Source organism: Vipera ursinii (assembly GCF_947247035.1).
Source record: "Vipera ursinii genome assembly, chromosome: 2".
Classification (NCBI taxonomy): domain Eukaryota; kingdom Metazoa; phylum Chordata; class Lepidosauria; order Squamata; family Viperidae; genus Vipera; species Vipera ursinii.
In genome coordinates, this window is record NC_139513.1 from 200,485,927 (window position 1) to 200,505,490 (window position 19,564).

The 19,564-nt window shown below is 37.5% G+C and overlaps 1 protein-coding gene across 1 annotated transcript in view; it reads left to right on the forward strand.

The window, feature by feature from the left end:
- DNAH6 (dynein axonemal heavy chain 6) overlaps positions 1-19,564 on the forward strand; it is a gene marked incomplete at its 5' end in the record, with an annotated part of 188,976 nt that overhangs the window by 98,494 nt on the left and 70,918 nt on the right. The window contains 10 exons of the mRNA XM_083353480.1: positions 1,195-1,347; positions 3,412-3,552; positions 4,110-4,352; positions 5,535-5,702; positions 6,532-6,767; positions 10,508-10,769; positions 12,439-12,562; positions 13,451-13,647; positions 15,139-15,342; positions 17,334-17,459. Coding sequence (XP_083209606.1) covers positions 1,195-1,347; positions 3,412-3,552; positions 4,110-4,352; positions 5,535-5,702; positions 6,532-6,767; positions 10,508-10,769; positions 12,439-12,562; positions 13,451-13,647; positions 15,139-15,342; positions 17,334-17,459 — 1,854 coding nt within the window. The remainder of the gene's footprint in view (positions 1-1,194; positions 1,348-3,411; positions 3,553-4,109; positions 4,353-5,534; positions 5,703-6,531; positions 6,768-10,507; positions 10,770-12,438; positions 12,563-13,450; positions 13,648-15,138; positions 15,343-17,333; positions 17,460-19,564) is intronic.

Sequence of the window (19,564 nt, forward strand, 5' to 3'; positions counted from 1 at the left end):
TAGTCAATGAAGCAGAAGTAGATGTTTTTCTGGAACTCCCTAGCTTTCTCCATGATCCAGCGTATGTTGGCAATTTGATCTCTAGTTCCTCTACCTCTTCGAAATCCTGCCTGTACTTCTGGTAGTTCTCGATCCACATACTGCTGGAGTCTAGCTTGTAGGATTTTAAGCATAACTTTACTAGCATGTGAAATGAGTGCAATGGTGCGATAGTTTGAACATTCTTTGGCACTGCCTTTCTTTGGAATTGGAATGTAAATAGATACCAGTAGATAAATCCTAAGACAGAAGTTACCTTGAGGTAAGGTGGGTGGCTTATTAAATAAATAAAATAAAATAAAATAAAATAAATGTATTGAGCACCAATTCATTAAAATCGTACTCAGATGAGCATAGCCATGGAGTTCTAAGAAAAACATGTCACTTTACTGCATGTGCCTTTTTTTCTGCGTCCCACTGAGAGAAAATGGACAGGATATATGCATTTGTGTTTTTTTGTAGTGACATATATCATTAGGAAGATACAGTACAGGATATTTATGTTCTGTGGGATAGTGTGGTACATATGGACACTCTTCAACAGAATCTTGGTTTTGTTGAAAATATAAACTTCTCTTGAGTATTTGGATTTAGTGAAATTGTGGTAGAAAGGAAATTAATAAAACTGAACTATCCAGATTTTTAAGATATTGCTTTAAACTTGCTTATTTTGTTAAGGATTTGACATTAATAGGAAAAATTTAGATGAGGTTAATTTTTCAATCTTTATTTATCTTCTGAAGTAAACCCCATTCAAGATAAATCAAAATAATACAAATTATCAGTCTTGGATAAACAATCCAACAGTACAAATAGCATGCAGAGAAAGAAGGGGGCATCTGTTCGTCTGCTGAAAATTTTCTCTGATTTTAGCAGCAATGACATTCATTAATTTTGCAGTTTTTCTAACAACTTCTTTTGGATTTAAACATCATGGAAGAAAATGCTGAATGACTGGCTTTTTATAGATGACTTAGTAATGACAAATTAACAGTAAAGCTGAGAAGTAAACACATTTTAGAAGTAATAGCATCTGTTTCTTGTAAAGTGTACTAGTATTTTTTCCCTTTTTTTCTAGTGATGTTTGTTTTCTGATTCTAAGTCCTTTTTTTAACAATGTAACTTTTTAATACCTGGTATTTTTAAAACCTTTAGATAGTTGTAGAAGAATTCCTAGAAGACATAAACAATATTTTGAATTCTGGAGAGGTACCTAATCTGTTTGAAAAGGATGAACTGGAGTTTGTAATGGGAGCTACCCGACCCAAGGCAAAAGAAGCAGGAATAGCAGAGGGCAACAGAGATGAGGTAAGATATTATAAATATAGTACTGCTTTACATGCCTTATTTAAATCCATGTTTATTATAGATATTTAAATGCGATAATGATAATGATGATGACGACGACGACAACAACAACAACAACTTTATTGTCACTTTGAATGTACACCAATCGGCATACATCAAAATAAAATTTCGTTGCATACACCTCCGATATATACTCCTTGTTCGTGGCCAGCTCAAGTTTCAGAACGTCCATTTTAGTCTCTAGGGAGCGAACGATGGCAAACAGGACAGATGGAAATGGAGCTCCATGTGGGTTAGCCCTCAATTTAGCTTGTATTCCTGCATGACCATCTTGCCTCCTCTTCTCTTTCTGATCCTGTCTCTTCCACCTTTTCCTTAAAGGGGCCTCACTCCTTTTCGCCCCTGGAGCATGCTGCTGCCTCCAACTCCTCCAAAAGCAAGCCTCTCTCCCTTCCTCTGCGCCTGCCGACAGCCTCATCCAGTTCCCTTGCTCCATAAGCCCCGGGACCTCTCCTCCTTTGCCTCCTTCGAAAACAGCCCTGATTTGCAATTAAATCTGTCGCTGTGCCAGCAATCAGATCTTGCTGCCAGCAGAACAATATTTAAATGTATCAGCAATTTATAGGAAATAAAGAGTTATATAAGTCAGGGCTTTTCAACCAGTGGTACGGGTACCACCTGTGGTGCATTGGCACCTGGGAGATGGTACGCGACCATCCTAGAAAAGTGGTGGCGGTGGAGGGGAATGAGCTGAACTGGTGGCAGCACCGCACAAGGCTGAGCGAGAGATGGCTGGAGCTGCAGGGCTGTCAGGGCTCAGCGGAAGTGCTAGGATCAGCGCTTCTTCGGGGCTGTCAGGGCTCAGCAGTAGCTCCAGGATCTGCTGAGCCCAGAAGAAGCACCGATCAGGGTCTTGTGATTTACATTCAGATGCTTGGCAGCTGATTCATATTTATGATGGTCACAGTGTCCCAGGGTCATGTGAAGTGACCAAAGCCTGCTGCAACCACCCAGCAGATGGAGGGGGGAATAAAAACCAAACACCCCCCCACCTGACCCCCGCTGCCAATACTCAACAGAAATGCTCACAACAATGAAAATCTCGGATAGGAGGAAGAGTGCCGCCAGGCAGGCAGGCAGGTGTCTTGCTCGGCTGTGGCTTGGGCGGCACTTTTTTCAGTGCCATTGTAACTTCGAACAGTCACTAAGCGAACTGTTGAAAGTTGAGGACTACCTGTACTTCATCACTTTTTTCCTTTTTTTTTTTTTTGGTCAAGTTTTTGACACCTTGCTAGGCGACTGGTATACTCGGATGTTGCCATATCCTAAAAGGACCCAGATTGTTGGGGGCAATAAGCTGACTTTGTAATAATGCCGCTTGGGGGTGTGTGTGAAAACCCTAATAAGCAGGCATATACATAGAATGAAGGCTACTGCTAAGCTTGTAAGCCGCCCTGAGTCTTCGGAGAAGGGCGGGATATAAATGGAATTAAAATAAATAAAAATAAAAATAATAAAAGTAGTACAATGGGTGAAAAGGTTGAAAAGCCCTGATATAAGTAGTCCTTGACTTACAACTGTTTAGTGACTGTTTGAAATTTCAATGGCACTGAAAAAGTAACTTATGACCATTTTTTATACATACAACCATTGCAGCATCCCTATGGTCACACGATCAAAATTCAAACGCTTGGCAACTGGCATGTATTTAATGACAGTTGCACTGTCCTGGAATCATGTGATCACCATTTGTAACCTTCTCAGCTGGTTTCTGACAAGCAAAGTCAATGGGGGAAGCTGAGTTCACTTAATGACCGCATGATTCACTTAACAACTGCAGCGATTCCCTTAACAATTGTGGCAAAAAGGTCATATAATAAGACAAAACTCACTTAATATTGCTTCGCAATGGATTTCCTATATTTAAGTCACTTAAACTATTGGTTCTTATAATATATTATTCTCAGTTACACAAACTGTCTAAAAAGTGGATGATGGCAGTGATTCTGATAATTACCGGTATGTTCACTTTCTATCTCTGAATTATAACTTGTCTTTTCTCAGGTATTTCAGTACTTCATTAGTCGGGTTCGACAGAAGCTACACATTGTCCTGTGTATGAGTCCTGTTGGAGATGCTTTCCGAGCACGGTGCCGAATGTTTCCCTCACTTGTGAATTGCTGCACTATTGACTGGTTTGTGCAGGTAAATTATTCATTGAAGAATTTTGATAAGATGTTAAATAATACATGAATCTACTTTAAGGATTGCTGTTTTCCCATCAAGTTTATTTTTTTCTATATTCTGCAACATTACATTTAATCTATAATTTAAGCACAAGTTAATATAATTTGGGGAAATGGTCAAACATTGGTCCTTGGTCTTTGTCATCATTTGTGGCTTTTGAGAAAATTATTTTATATTTTATAGGGAAAGTAGAAATATCTCTGCTAAATACAGTATCAACTGAAAAGAGACTATACTTCAATAGTCAACTTTCATTCATGTTTTCGTGTGTTGCAAGTGGAATATGTTAGTATTTCTTACAAATTCCATAAATCATCAATTAAAGCAGCTGCCTTATGTTCATGCCATGTGAAAGTGAGCATATTATATTAACTGCAATTTAATAATGGCCTCCGCTTCCGTTTTGTCTTTCAGTGGCAATTCTTCTGAAATAATTGGAAAAGAAATGGTTTGTGTATTGCATATATACTTCAAGAAAGATTATTTAGGTAGCCATTTTCTTTTCTTTCTTTCAGTGGCCAAAAGAAGCACTTCTTTCTGTATCAAGGACTTTTTTTATGCATGTTGATCTGGGAACTGATCGAATGAAAGAGAAACTTTCTGTAATGTGTGTAGACATCCACATGAGTGTAACAGAGATGGCAGAGCAGTATTATGCAGAGCTCCGGCGACGCTACTATACAACACCAACTTCCTATTTAGAGTTAATTAATCTCTATTTGTCCATGCTTGCTGAAAAAAGGAAGCAACTGGTTTCAGTAGGTTGAAGTTTATTTAAAAAAATAATTGAATTAGCATAGAAGTATGTTTTATTCCCTACCCCACTGTCGTCATACAAACAAACAAGATTTCCGTTGTTCTTTATAGTGGAAATATTACTATTCAGTATTAGGAGTGTAGGTATTCTTTCTATCAAATTGGCTTAAATGTAATCCCCCTTCAATTTATATCTAAATTTATCATGATTGTAATTCAGATGTCAACATTTCTTGGTAATTTCCTCTGTCTCTGAATAAGGCAATCTGCATTAAAGAAAAACAGGTATGTTGTTGGTTTTAGCGATGCTTTTCACAAATAATAGGAGTTTTGTGCGGTTATCTTCCATACAGAATGACAATGTATTCTGGTCTTTATATATAGACACAGAGCTAGGGCTGCAAATCTCCAGGAGCTTCAAATGTTATATGCAGCAAAGTAATAAGAGGCATAACTGAATATAGCAGCATGGGTGGGAATGCCTTTGTCTACCTCTCAGTGAAAAGTACCTACTAGATTGGCACAATATGGACTAGCCTTCTTCATTCTTCAGATGTCTTTAGACCAACGGCCCCCAACCTTTGGGGCACCAGGGACCAGTTCTGTGGAGAGAGGTTTTTCCATGGACCAGAGGGGGCGTGCTTTAGCATGCTGCCTATATCCCACACATGGGGCTTTGTTTGTTTGTGCGCCCTGGTTTCTGGCATGTCATGGACCAATGCCGGTCCACATACCAGGAGTTGGGGAGCCCTGCTTTAGACCATTCTGACTGAAAATTCTGGGAGTGATGGTCTGATTGAGGAGTACTAACTGAGGAAGGCTACCCTAAGATCTAATTAAAAAAAACATTCTTTGAGTAATAAACATTGCAACAAAATGTCAATTATAGTGTGAAAACTAGATTAACTTTGATAGAAATATTTACTTTCTTTTTGTAAAAAATAATGTTTTTTAGTAAAAGAAATGCTAATCCAATCGAATAATTTCTTTGACATGCTGATTTGGCTAATTAAACTGATAGTAATAAATACATATTAAAATATTCATATCATTATTATGGTCATTTTAATCTAACTATGATTATCTGTGGATTTACAGAAAACAGCCACCTGCACCAGCTTTTTAAGATAATATCTTTTCAAAGTACTGAAACAATTATCAATATTTATTTGCTTATTTTTCAGGCTCGGGATCGTGTAAAAAATGGTTTAACCAAACTGTTAGAGACAAATGTACTTGTTGACAAAATGAAATTAGATCTTTCTGCTTTAGAACCAGTTCTCAAGGAGAAATCATTGGATGTTGAAGCCTTGATGGAAAAATTAGCAGTCGATCAAGAAAATGCTGATCAGGTATAAAATGGTGTGTGTGTGTGTGTGTGTGTGTGTGTGTATGTGTATGTGTGTGTGTGTATGTGTGTGTGTCTCCATTGTGTGTCTCCCTCTATCTGAATATATCAGATAGGTTTTTCTGTTCAGCAGTTCTTAGATAAAGTAACATATATAAAAAACATTTAAGAATCTATGTATTATAAGTTATGATATAAGTTAATATGTGTATGTGGGTGCCAAATTAGGGATTTTGTAATCTTGAGATCACCTTTGAAAAAGAGAATTGGCCAATCTTCCATTTTGGAAGCGGCCACAGTTTTTGCAATTTGAGAATTGTAACTACTTCTAAAATGGTGCCCTCTTCCAGAATAGCACCACGTGGCCTCTGCATAGGAAGACTGGCTAGCTCTCTTTCTCAAAGGTGGTCTTCAGTAACCGAGTGAAGTGTGACCTGGGTGAGAGAAGGCTCAAGGGTATGAAACCTAGTGGGGCGGGAAACTGTGAAAAGGGTCCCTCGAGATAGGGGTCACCCAGGTAAGACACATATGAACACCAAATCCTCCATTTAATGACGTAGAGAGTCACTTAACCAAAATGGGGAAAGCAGGAATTGTGGCCATTAAGCAAGGCAATCACATGAGTACCTCACTTCATGACTGCCACAACTTATGATCATAATTCTGCGCTCAGTTGGGACCATAACCCAACAACTACCCAAAATGCAGTCTGGATTACCTGTGTTTAATATATTTTTCTTCCTTAAAACATTTATTTCTTCCTTTTAGTTTTATTTGTTTATTAAATTTTTACGCTGCCCATCTCTCCTACCAGATTACTCTTTTTTTTCCAGGTTCGGCGTGTTGTTCAGGAAGATGAAGCTGTTGCAAAAGTAAAAGCAGAGGAAACTCAGGCAATAGCTGATGATGCCCAGCGAGATTTGGATGAAGCCCTTCCAGCTTTAGAAGCTGCCAACAAAGCCTTAGATTCTTTAGATAAGGCAGATATTTCTGAAATCAGAGTTTTCACTAAACCTCCTGATCTTGTCATGACAGTGATGGAAGCTATTTGTATTCTTTTAAATGCAAAGTAAGATAGCTATACTGTATATTTAATCTTTTGCATTGACTTGTAGCTTTACTCTTCACCTCGAATGATGGGGTTTTTTTTCTGAAAAGCAATTTTCTTTAGCATGCGTTAATTTTCCCATCTCTTGTGCACTGTATGTGATTCCCCTCTGATACAAATTTCCCTACAGCTATTGAAATAGCCAATGTCATGAAGCTGAAACCATAAACACGGTGACCTTACATTATCCCTTTGGTAGTAGTTATAGATAGATCTTTCCCTTCCCCCCGCTCCACAGATATTAGGGCTTCAGATTCAAAAGGAAAAACATGCATCAGAGCACACCTGGCACCTCTCAGCAACTTTTTAAAACTACTGAGTCTCTTCCCGAGGTCACACGGTTTTCTGCTGCAGCCAAGAGTGCAATCTTGAGAAAAGAAATGTTGGCTTGAATGAGCAGCTGACGTGATATCCCAATGGAATCCAGTAATGAGTGACACTTTAAGTGTAGTTATTGGAAAGCAAATGAGAGGCAGAGTAATAAATAGACTTTTTAAAAAGATAGGTTTATATAGACACCCAGCTAGAAACCAGGCGACCATGAGTTCTAATTCCACCTTAGGCATGAAAAGCTGGCTGGGTGACTTTGGACAAATCACTCTCAGCCAGCCCAACCCACCTCATAAGCTTGTGTCTGAGGGGAAATGTGAGGAGGAAGAAGTATTAGGTATGTTCACCGACTTAGATTATTTATACAGATAATAAAGGTGGGATAAAAACACATAAATACAATAAGAGTTCTGACTTTTCAAGACTCTGGTCCACCTCATTGTAAATAGGATTTCATTTGCTATCACCAAACTACACTTCTTCTTTAATGCTTATAGTTGACTTTAGCACGCTTTTCCTCTCGATATTTGATCTTATTTTTTCCTTCCACGTTTCTTCTGCTGTTGCACAATTCCAGCTGCTCTTTTTATACGTTTCCCGCCCCCCGACAAGCTGTCAACTATTGTGACATAGCCTTGAAATGTAGCTGCTCAGTTGGCTGTTAGCATAGGTATTTCATTGACCTTTAAGCTTTCAAAAAGACTAGTGCTCATCCAGTTCTCTGACCTGTCTTCCCCAGTGGCTAAAATACCCTGTGCTCTGATTAATCTTATAGGGAATATAAGGATGGCTGTACATCTCATAGCATTCTGCCCCTAACATTGTCTGTCTCATGAATGACATTTGCAATCAACTATTATATATTTACTAGATGATTTGATTTTTCAGTTAGGGAAAAATCCTCATTGTAATCCAAATTTAATTTTACACGCCAAACATAACTGACATGTAGAGTAAATTTGCAAATTGGCTCTACCCTTCTTGTATGTCCCATCTGCTTATGAGTATGAATAACTCCCTAAATAGATGCACCTCTTTGATGTTTGATGATGATTACTCATTTGACATAATCAAATGATTACTCATGAATGAATGAACCTTTATTATTAAAGTACAACATGTATACAGTGAGATTGGCTGAGCCTTCCTTCGTGCCTCCCCCCGCCACAACTCACAGTGACAACAAACCCGCCATCTTGTTACACCATGTGAACTAATTGTACAACACACCGGCCTCACAAGTCAATCATACATAGAGTTATTTCCCGTTCAGGAGCCTGATAGCCCGTGGATAGAAGTTGTTCTTCAGCCTGTTGGTACGGCTGGCTATACATCTATATCTCCTACCCGATGGTAGGAGAGTAAAGAGGTACCAACCAGGGTGTGAGTCGTCCCTGAGAATTTTCCTCACTCTTCCAAGGCAGCGAGCCCATTTGATTATGTCTGATTTATTTTGGCCATGTCAGGCGTGCAAATTCATTGGAGAAGGCGATCACGCTAGGAATGGTTAATGGAACAAGAAGAAGGGGCAAGCAAAAATCATGCTGTTTTGATAACATCAAATCTGATACAAAATTGTACATCCAAACAACTGAAAGAAGCTGTGCTTGACAGGATAGCATGGAGAGCACTTGCCTGCAAAGTTGCCAAGAGTCAGACACAACTAAACGATTAAAACAACAACTCACTTGCTTAGTTAGTTTAATCATTTGTTTTGGGTAAATTGATCATAATATATATTACACAATTACACTTGCTTATTAGATAAAGGTATGGATTTAGTATAGATGTACTCCTAATAAGATTTACAAAAAATGAGCCCGACTGAATCCAGTGACTGAGTAAATAGAAATGCTGTCCGATATTATCAAGCTTAAAGTGGAATAACTGTTCAATAACTGTGACTAAATGGTACCAGTTTGTTTATATGTTTGTCAATTTCTTACAAGGCCATCTTCTCTTCATCTATTTATATCAGTTTGAGAATCTGTATTCTAGATATCCTTTTTAAGGCCGGGAGAGCAATTAGTGCCGGCCCTTCAGTTTCTCAGCAGAACTAAGCCTCAAGCTGCAGTTGTAAATTGTCTTCTTTCCATTTCTACATAAAAAAGAATTATGTATGACATCAAAAATGACAGCAGCATATTTTATCAATCTCTCATTTACTTTTACAGTATATCAATGATATGGATGAAAATGTATTTTCTGTTTAAAAAGTATAAAGGAACCTTGTGTTTGACAAGCAAAAAGAAAGATAAAAAAGACTGCCTCAAGATAATGAAATTATATATATATATATATATATATATATATATATATATATATATATATATATATATATATATATATATATATACATACACACACACACACACGTTTTCTGAGGTTTTTCCCCGCGTAGAATTGAAGGTGTAGGAGCAACGTTTTGACGGAATCCCATCCGTCATCCTCAGGCTGGTGGTTTCAGCTTCCTTCTTCTGAAGATGAAAGGAACGCGGGAAGAAACCCGAGACTATATATATATATATATATATATATATATATATATATATATATATATATATATATATATATATATATATATATGACAGATGCGTCATGCCGAAACACCCCAGCTCCGGCAATGGGGAAAGAAAGACACATCATGTGACATGGCGAGTTTGACACCCCTGCTGTAAAGGAAGAGATATTTTAGCAGCCTATTATACTTTCTTTTTAAAAAATGAAATAAATGATATTCATAATGTTTAAGGCATCCGGCTGGATTCAGGAGACTGTAAATTCTAGTCTCACTTTAGGCATGAGGGCCGGCTGAGTGACTTTGGGCCAATCTCTCAGCCCAATCACCTCACAGGGTTGTTGTGGGGAGAATAGGAAGAAGGAGGAGTTAGGTATGTTCACTGCCTGGAGTTACTTATAAAAAATTATGAAGGTGGGATAAAAAATCTAAATAATAATAAGCTTTCATCCTGCAATTATCCACCATCAAACATCCACTTTTGCCTATCCCAAGTCCCTAGAAAGGACTCAATTGGTGGATACAAATGTAAAACCCAGTTTGACCATCTGGCTGGCTGTGCGACAAAAATAGAAGTTTCAGTTTATGATACCACAAAACAGTAACTTAAACGTGCAGCTTCTTTCCTTGTATTATATCTTCTCCTTAGAATCTGAAGCCTAAATACCGGTAATTGTTTTTAATTTTTTTCACCAAGTCTGCAAACTGGATATACCTGTAGGTCATTAAATATATATTTCATCTTAAAACTGGGCTTTAAAAAACAAACCAGCACACCCTATAATACAGATCTTTTTACAGTATATATTTTCCACGGTAGATCTTCATCAATCTTTTCATTTTAATCTTTCAGGCCTGACTGGGCAACAGCAAAACAACTACTTAGTGATTCCACCTTCCTGAGAAAGCTCCTAGAATATGACAAAGAAAATATAAAGAGCGCAATATTAATTAAGCTTCAGAAATACATAAACAATCCTGACTTTGTACCAGAAAAGGTAGAGAAAGTGTCAAAGGCATGCAAGTCTATGTGCATGTGGGTGAGAGCTATGGATCTATACTCTCGTGTTGTGAAGGTGGTCGAACCCAAAAGGCAAAAGTTACATGCTGCCCAGGTATTTATTCTTTTTTCCCCCCAAGATTTTTTTTTTAATCTGCAGTCCGATTATTAACCGATGAATCAATCCACTTTCATCACAACTCTCTTCTCTTTTTTACCTATTAGCAACTAAATGATGGAAACAGGCACTTTTTTTCTGGTAGAATCAGGCCACTGTTGATTCTTTTATGCAAGGCTGTTCCCTATATTGACAGTTAGCCTATTTTGGATTATGGAAACGGTGGAATTCTTTATTTGCAACGTTAGATGTTAAATGACTTTCCTTCTTTTCCATTTCATTCCCAAACCTGCTGGGGTATTAGAGTAGTTTTCTTGTCTTGAAAAAGCATGAAGAATTTACTGACTCTTTAGGGCTGCTCCTTCTACATTTGCTTCCTTAGACAAGGCTGACAGGAGTGGAGAACATTTGGTTAGTTTAGTTTTCATAGAAATCTCCTCAATTACCATTGCTTAACAGTAGCACTGCTACCATAACAATTTCAATATTATTTTTTTCTATATCAAACTCTCTCAAACTGACAGAGCTAGGGCCGGGTTTATGTATTTCCTGCCCCCCCCCGGCTCAGAATAATCGCTCTCTGTGTCTAAAGTTGAGGCAATTACAAGTGAATGATTTTTGTTAAAAAAAAACAAAACAGCATCAGCTTATTTTTATGAGTGGCAATGTTTGTCCTTTTATTTTATTTTCCTCTTTTATTTCTATTGCATGATCCCCAAATTAGGGAATGTCTTGTTTCTGGAATTGCCTTCGTTTGCATCAGCTTATTTTTATGAGTGGCAATGTTTGTCCTTTTATTTTATTTTCCTCTTTTATTTCTATTGCATGATCCCCAAATTAGGGAATGTCTTGTTTCTGGAATTGCCTTCGTTTGCATCTTTAGAAGAGCAATTAAGATTTACTTCTGTAACAAGATGCCTGTTACACCTCTTGTAACACATGGCGGGTATAATATTGTTATTTACATATCTTTGAGAAGAAATATATTGGGCATTTCTGTAATTGGTTGTTGATAGCTGTCTTGATCCTAATGTGAACAGAATGGACGACTATAAATTGAATGAATGAATCTAATGTATTTTGCCAACATGCCCCCAAACCATTGGTCTTTACCTGTCTTTAAGTGGCATGCCATAATGAAGTAGCAACATTTCAGAAATATTTGATTATCTGCTAAATGAGAACCATCACATGACAATATAAAATAAAACTGAAATCAGGGAGGAAAACCTGCTGCTGCCCATTTCCCCCCACAAACATGTCAAGATGTTTCAAGGAAAGTTGTTGCTATAATTCCCATTCCAACATTTTTGTTCTCCACAAAGCATGTGTGCATGAACAGGGATAGGAAGGAATGTTTTATTTATTAATATATTCGTTTAGCATGATACCAACAGAGTTGGATTTCTGATACTTTGATTCAAATGCAATTCTATTTTTAAGGGTGGTGATTCATTATGAGGAAATCTTGAGATTCCTCAAAGTGAACATCAATATGTATGAAATGTTATATAATTTATAATGTTATATAAGTAATTATAATGTATAATTATTTGTAGTTTCTTCATATTCCATTTTGCTGTAAAGCAACTGTGCAAATGAATAAAATAAGACATTCAGAATATATGGCAGAATAATAATTTGAATTAATTTGTATTATGATTAGGCAGAACTTGATGCCACTTTAGCTACCCTTCGTGATAAGCAAAAAAAACTGAGACAGGTAGAGGAACAAATACAGGAATTACAAGACCAATATGAAAGAAGTGTGAATGAAAAAGAAACCCTTGGTAAGTACCTACCGTATTTTAAAAAATATGAAAAATATTTTAGAGTGGTGTTTCTTAATTACCCTCTTACTGCATGGAACAAAGTTTCACGCTCTCGTGAAGTCTGTACTAATACAGGTAGTCCTTGACTTACGACCACAATTGAGCCCAAAATTTCTGTTGCTAAGCAAGATAGTTGTCAAGTGAGTTTCGCCACATTGCAAAAGTTGTTAAGTGAATCACTGCAGTTGTTAAGTTAGTGACATGATTGTTAAGTGAATATGGCTTCCCCATTGACGTTGTTTGTCAGAAGGTTGCAAAAGATGATCACATGATTCTGGGACACTGCAATCGTCATAAATGTGAGTCAGCTGCCAAGCGTCTGAATTTTGATAATGTGACCATTGGGGATGCTGCAATTGTCGTAAGTGTGAAAAATGGTCATAAATCACTTTGTCAGTGCTGTTGTAACTTTGAACGGTCACTTAACAAACTGTTGTAAATTAAAGACTACCTGTAGAGGACTACCTGTAAAAGTTCACCAGTGTAGCTTATTAACATCTTAAAAATCCTGCGTGCATGTCATTTTTCAAAAGCTTATTTTTACTGTGGATACATTTTGTATACACAAAATGTAATAGCAAAACATCCATATGTGAGCAATGTATCATGTTATGTTAGGAAGGCCGTCTGGTAAGAAAGTGTATATTATCAAAGTGTACATTATCATCACAAAATCAAATGATCACCGTCTGTTTTTTAAGAATTACTCCACAATGAAATCTTTCACATTGCTAATTCCAGCGATGTAATTTATTATTCATTAAAAAGACAAAAAATAGTTAACCAAATGAATTGCCCTGTTTAAATAAATTATAACCGTGAACTAATAGAATTATCCTTGTTTAGCAAAGACCATGGCACTGACTCAGGCTCGCCTTAACCGCGCTGGAAAACTTACGGCTGCATTAGGGGATGAACAGGTTCGATGGGAAGAAAGCATTTTGAACTTTGAGGCGGAGATTTCAAATATCACTGGAAATGTATTCATAGCTGCTGCTTGTGTAGCTTACTACGGGGCTTTTACTGCACATTATAGGCAACTGGTGAGTTAATTAAAATATTTGCTTTCTCTAGAGCGCATCTTTTACTGATCTGACTTTTATGTCCATCTTATTATAAAGCCAATATGCTTCATAAAAGCTGTTGCAGGTCATGGAAGCAGCTGTAAATCTAAACAAGTGGAAATAATTTTTCCACACATGGAGAACCGTCAAAAGATTCCTCACAGCCAAATCCTGATTTTTCCCTGTTTGCTCTCAGTAGTCAAGAGTGGCTGTGGATATTTTTTGATGCTGCTCTTTAAAAATAATACTCAAGATCAAACAGAAGGAAAAAGGTGTAAGTGCAAACGGTAACCTAGAATGAAGATAGTGATTTGGGAAGCTAGCATTAATGCATGCTGCGCAGGTCAAATGTTTAAAACAGAGGGAGAAGGAGATTCCTTACCCTGCCCTGCACCCTGATAATTGATAGTACTGAAGTTCCTCAGAAACTACTCCCTGTGAGTATGTGTATCTCTTCCTAGTTTTGGCGTGTGCTAAAAAGCTTTACTGTTATATACAGATGGAGATATTTTATAGGAAAGTAAAATAGTTTACGTTTTTATTTACAGCTGGTCCTCGACTTATGACCACAATTGGGCCCCAAATTTCTGTTGTTAAGTGAGACATTTATTGTGAGTTTTGCCCCATTTTATGACCTTTCTTGCCACAGTCTTTAAGTCAATCACTGCAGTTGATAAGTTAGTAACCTGCCTTTTAAGTGAATCTGGCTTCCCCATTGACTTTGCATGCCAAAAGGTTGCAAAAGGTGATCACATGACCTTGGGACACAGCAACAGTCATAAGTGTGAACCAGTTGCCAAGCATCTGAATTTTGATCACGTGATCACGGGGAATGCTGGAAAGGTTGCAACTGTGAAAAATGGTCATAAGTCACTTTCAACGGCCACTAAATGAACTGTTGTAAGTCGAGGACTACCTGTATTTTAGTGGAAATTGTAAATTGTTTATAAAGTAAAAATTGTCTAAAAAGCAAAAAAAACCCATAATTATTTGATTAGTTTCATTAACAGACACCTACAAAAGCAAAAATGTTTCCATAATTAGATTTTCATGGTTGGTTGCACAGTCAAGCAGATATTTATAGAATTCTTCCCAAGGACCTGGGATATTTTTTATTATTAGGTTATTTAATGTAGATGACCATTCAGTTCTTTTTACCTTTCCTTGAACTGATGTATCGTTGCCAATTCAGCTACATTTCTATGTAATTTTCCAGCATCAAAGTCAGAAGCATTTGCTGAAAAATCGGATTTCTGGTCCCATTCATTTTGACAATCTCATTAAGAGAAAGATCTTTTGGTTAATAAGATTATTTATATCCCAAAACATTACTATATAATTTCAGATCAGCCAGTTTTATATATATATCTTCATATTGGACATCTGCCTTATTAACTCTCATGCAAACTTTTTATTTCTTATAGTAACCGAAATAGCTTTTCCTCATTTGTATTTCCCCTTTCAAATTAGTTAATTGAATGCTGGATCAAACAATGCCAAGATCTAGACATTCCTATTAGTTCTGAGTTCAGTCTTGTAAATATTTTGGGAGACCCCTATGAAATTCGACAATGGAATACTGATGGATTACCTCGCGATTATATTTCTACTGAAAATGGCATTCTAGTTACCCGTGGGCGACGCTGGCCACTCATGATTGATCCTCAGGATCAGGTAAGTGTTTATTTTAATCATTTATTCATAACTGGCATATTCAAGAAATATTATATAGTTTGTTTTTATATATAAAAGACACATTGTGGTGCAATTATTATTCAGTATTTTTGGTGGCTCAGTGGGTTAGGACGCTGAGCTTGTCGATCAGAAGGTCGGCAGTTTGGCGGGTCGAATCCCGAGTGCCGTGTAACAGAGTGAGCGCCTGTTACTCATCCCAGCCTCTGCCAACCTAGCAGTTCGAAAGCACGTAAAAATGCAAGTAGAAAAATAGGGACCACTCCGGTGGGAAGGTAACAGCGTTCCGTGCGCCTTTGGCGTCTAGTCATGCCGGCCACATGACCACGGAGACGTCCTCGGACAAGCGCTGGCTCTTCGGCTATGAAACGGAGATGAGCACCGGCCCCTAGAGTCGGAAACGACTAGCACGCATGTGCGGGGGAACCTTTACCTTTACCTTTACCTTTACCTTATTGTTGGTTTACGGTCCTTTAGAGATTCAGCTGGACGTCTAGGCTCTAGATAGTATGTTCCTCCTGTTCCTTCTCTTCTCGCCTTGCTCTGCTAGTTTGAAAAGAAGAAGAAAGGCACCGAAGAATTTAGGGATTTGCCACTGCTTTTCTGAACACACAACTATTGACTTTGTCAAACTGAACTTCCCTCTAATTCTCAGCTACAATTTCACCAATCTATCACCGTGATCTGGTGTCTTTGAGCAAACAAGCACCTCCTTTTTTCTCTATTATTATAGGAGAACTAGCCAATGGCTGCTACCCTCTTTCTAGAAATGTTGATGTTTTGAACACCCAGAATTCCTTCAACCTTTTAATTGGCCCTAGAACTATTCACTTCTTTTTCTGGGTCCAATTACACACATACAATAGAATCTGGCAGTCTTCTGTAATGCCGGACTATAACAATAATAGCCACAAACAGCTGTAACTGTTTAACCACGTAGACTCGTGTATTTGAAATGGGTGGCCATATAACATAAAATAAAATGGAGTTACTCTGCGATAAGATAGGTGTACTTGTAGGACAAGGTAGCTATGTGAAAGAAAGGCCATAGTCATTTCAAATTAACTAGACATCCTCTTACCAATAGCCATTGTATCATTTTTTTTTCTTTCACTGGTTGGGTAGAATAGGGAACTTAGGCAAAAATTGATTAAAGAATAGATCAAAATTAAAATCTAATTATGTGATTGTTTATTCATTACTCTGTGGCGGGAGGCCAGGATTGCTGAAGTAATTCTCTATCAGGTACCTATCATATTGCCACTGTAGCCTGTTTTCTTTTCCCTTTATACGAAGAGAAAGAAGTTTTAAAAAAGTACAGCCCAGAAGTTCAAAATAATACCTTAGCTGCTGTCATGAAAAGTTCCCTATCAAATTCTCATTCTTATAACTGCCATGTAAGAAGATGGCACCTCCTAAACTTTGCAGATCCACGAGGCCAATAGTATCTTCCTTAGATATTCCCCATAAATTGAGGATTGTTGGTAGTAAATAGTCCCTGACATATCCTCAATGCTGACAGTGTTCTTTCTCTCAAACCTTCTTAAAAGAAATATTCTACACTGTTAATACCAGCACTGCTATATGCATCAGATTTGAAGCATCCCTCTGCTCCTTGTAACAATCCTCTTTCTCATGTGAATTCCTTGCCATAGGTGGAGGATCTCATGTACCAGGCAGTGGAGGAAATACTGTTGTATTTTACTTTAATTTTACTTGCAAAAGCATGAGCATAACTGAGAAATATTGGTTCAAATTCTCATCCTGCCTCTAATTATTGCCCTGAGAAAACAAGGCAAGCAGTAGACTTCGATTTCACTCTATGCTGATAAAGCAATCATAGAAATAAGAAGGAAATTAATTTTTAGGGTCTGGCTGTTTTAAAAAACAAATAAAACAAGCAGTCCTTTTTAGTGTTCAATTAAGATTTCCCATTTAACTTCACATTTAATCATATTTTTTCTAATATACAGGCAAACCGTTGGATAAGAAACAAAGAAACAAAATGTGGTTTAAAAATAATTAAGCTCACGGACACTGGCTTCCTGCGTACCCTGGAGAATGCTATTCGTCTGGGTTTACCTGTGCTTCTAGAAGAGGTTTGCATCTTTTTGCATTTACATAGGATAATCTTATTATTTCTTTTATTTATTTATTCTGCAGGCTACAATTGCTTGCTAAAAGGTCCATAAGAAAAATGACTGTTTTTTACTTCTGGGAGAATCTATGTTTATTTATTTGTTCATTTATTTTATTTGTCAAATGTTGTTTATCAAATTTCTGCCCCACCCATCTCACCCAACTGCATATGGGCAGTTTACAAACAAAACATAGGGCAGTCTACAAAAAAGGTAGAGTTAAAAAAACAAAACATGTTAAATGAGTTTAACAGAATGAAAACAACTTTAAAAGTTTAAAAATTTAAAACGTTACAAAAGGTGGAGGGTGTGTCTCAAGCCACCAACCATCCTAAGGGTTGTGTATCAGTCTTGGACCCTCATGTCAGTTATTTTCCATTTATGAGAATTCCATGTGAATATAGGACATTGGATCATAGTTAGTAGCTTCAAAAAGTTCCTAGTAAAATCCTTTTAAACCCACAGGGGGCTCAGTGGGTTAGGGCGCTGAGCTTGTCGATCAGATGGTCGGCAATTTGGCGGGTCGAATCCCAGGTGTCGCGTAACAGAGTGAGCGCCTGTTACTCGTCCCAGATTCTGCCAACCTAGGAGTTCGAAAGCACGTAAAAATGCAAGTAGAAAAATAGGGACCACTACGGTGGGAAGGTAACAGCGTTCCGTGCGCCTTTGGCATCTAGTCATGCCGACCACATGACCACGGAGACGTCCTCGGACAAGCGCTGGCTCTTCGGCTTTGAAACGGAGATGAGCACCGGCCCCTAGAGTTGGAAACGACTAGCACGCATGTGCCGGGGAACCTTTACCTTTACCTCTATACATACCATCAATTTATAGTTAAGACCTTGTGATCCGAATTAGAATTACAGTAAAAATGGATGACTCAATTTATGACTACAATGACTTACAACAGAAATTTCGGTCCCAATTATGGTAATAAGTCAAAGACTACCTGTAACAACATTCCAACTCATTGCCCAATTGCCTCTTCCAAAAGAAGTGTACCATACTGTAGAAGTTTTAAAATTCTTTTGTCCACAGCTCCAAACCAGATCCAGTTATTTTAAAACACAATTTTTATCTGGCCAGCTTATTCCCCAATACCTGAAATCAGTTTCCATTATATTCGGTGTTAGAGAGTTATCCTGCTGAAAGATATAGATCTGAGCTCTTTTATATCATTTCTTTATAACAGTCTGCTGGGTTGAAAAGCATAAAAAGGAAGGGCGGGAGAAAACCATCCTAGTTGTGCTTTTTATCATTGTGAATACCTGAAAATACTTTTTCCATTTTGGGTAGGAGATATCCCAAAGCTTTGCATCCTAGAAAGTTATCAGTATTATCCATATTTATTGAATATAATGGTAATAAGTAATGGTAAAGGTGGACAATGGACTTCTTACATGAATGCCTCAAAGCCCTTTATATGAAGTAGCAGTTAATAGGTCTGACACACAAGTAAGGTTTGGAAACTTGGAAGCCTGTAAGTAGGGACAATTGTGCCGATCTTTTTGTCTTGATAAAGTCCAAACTGAGAGAGAGAGATAAATTATATAATTAGCTGTTACATATGTCAGGAATTGTGCAGAGATCTCCTTGAGCTAACAAGAAGTTGCACAGACAAAAATGGTACTGAGAGCAGCAAAGTTCACACAGTAACCACACAGATACACTGAGGTGTGAAAAACAGAATACTTTACTTTGTGGTGTAATACAAAGCACAGTCAAAAATAAACAGTCCAGGTCATACAAGTGTAAAGAACAGATAAACAATAGTAACAGTCCAAGAAGTATTCCAAATACAAAGTCTTCTTACTGGTCCAAAGGTCAAAACACAGTTGTTCAGGTTTAACACAGTAGCAAACCAACAATAGCAGTAACAGAGTAACTAACAGTGAAAAAACAGCTAGAGCAGAGAGAGAGAAACTACGTCCCTAGCTCCCTCTTATGGCCGTTGGGAGGCAAACACACCCTTGGCCAATCATCACATTTAAAGTGATATCATACATCATGGCTTATATATATCCAACCTAACCAGGTAGGCTTAATCATATGCCTAACAACATACA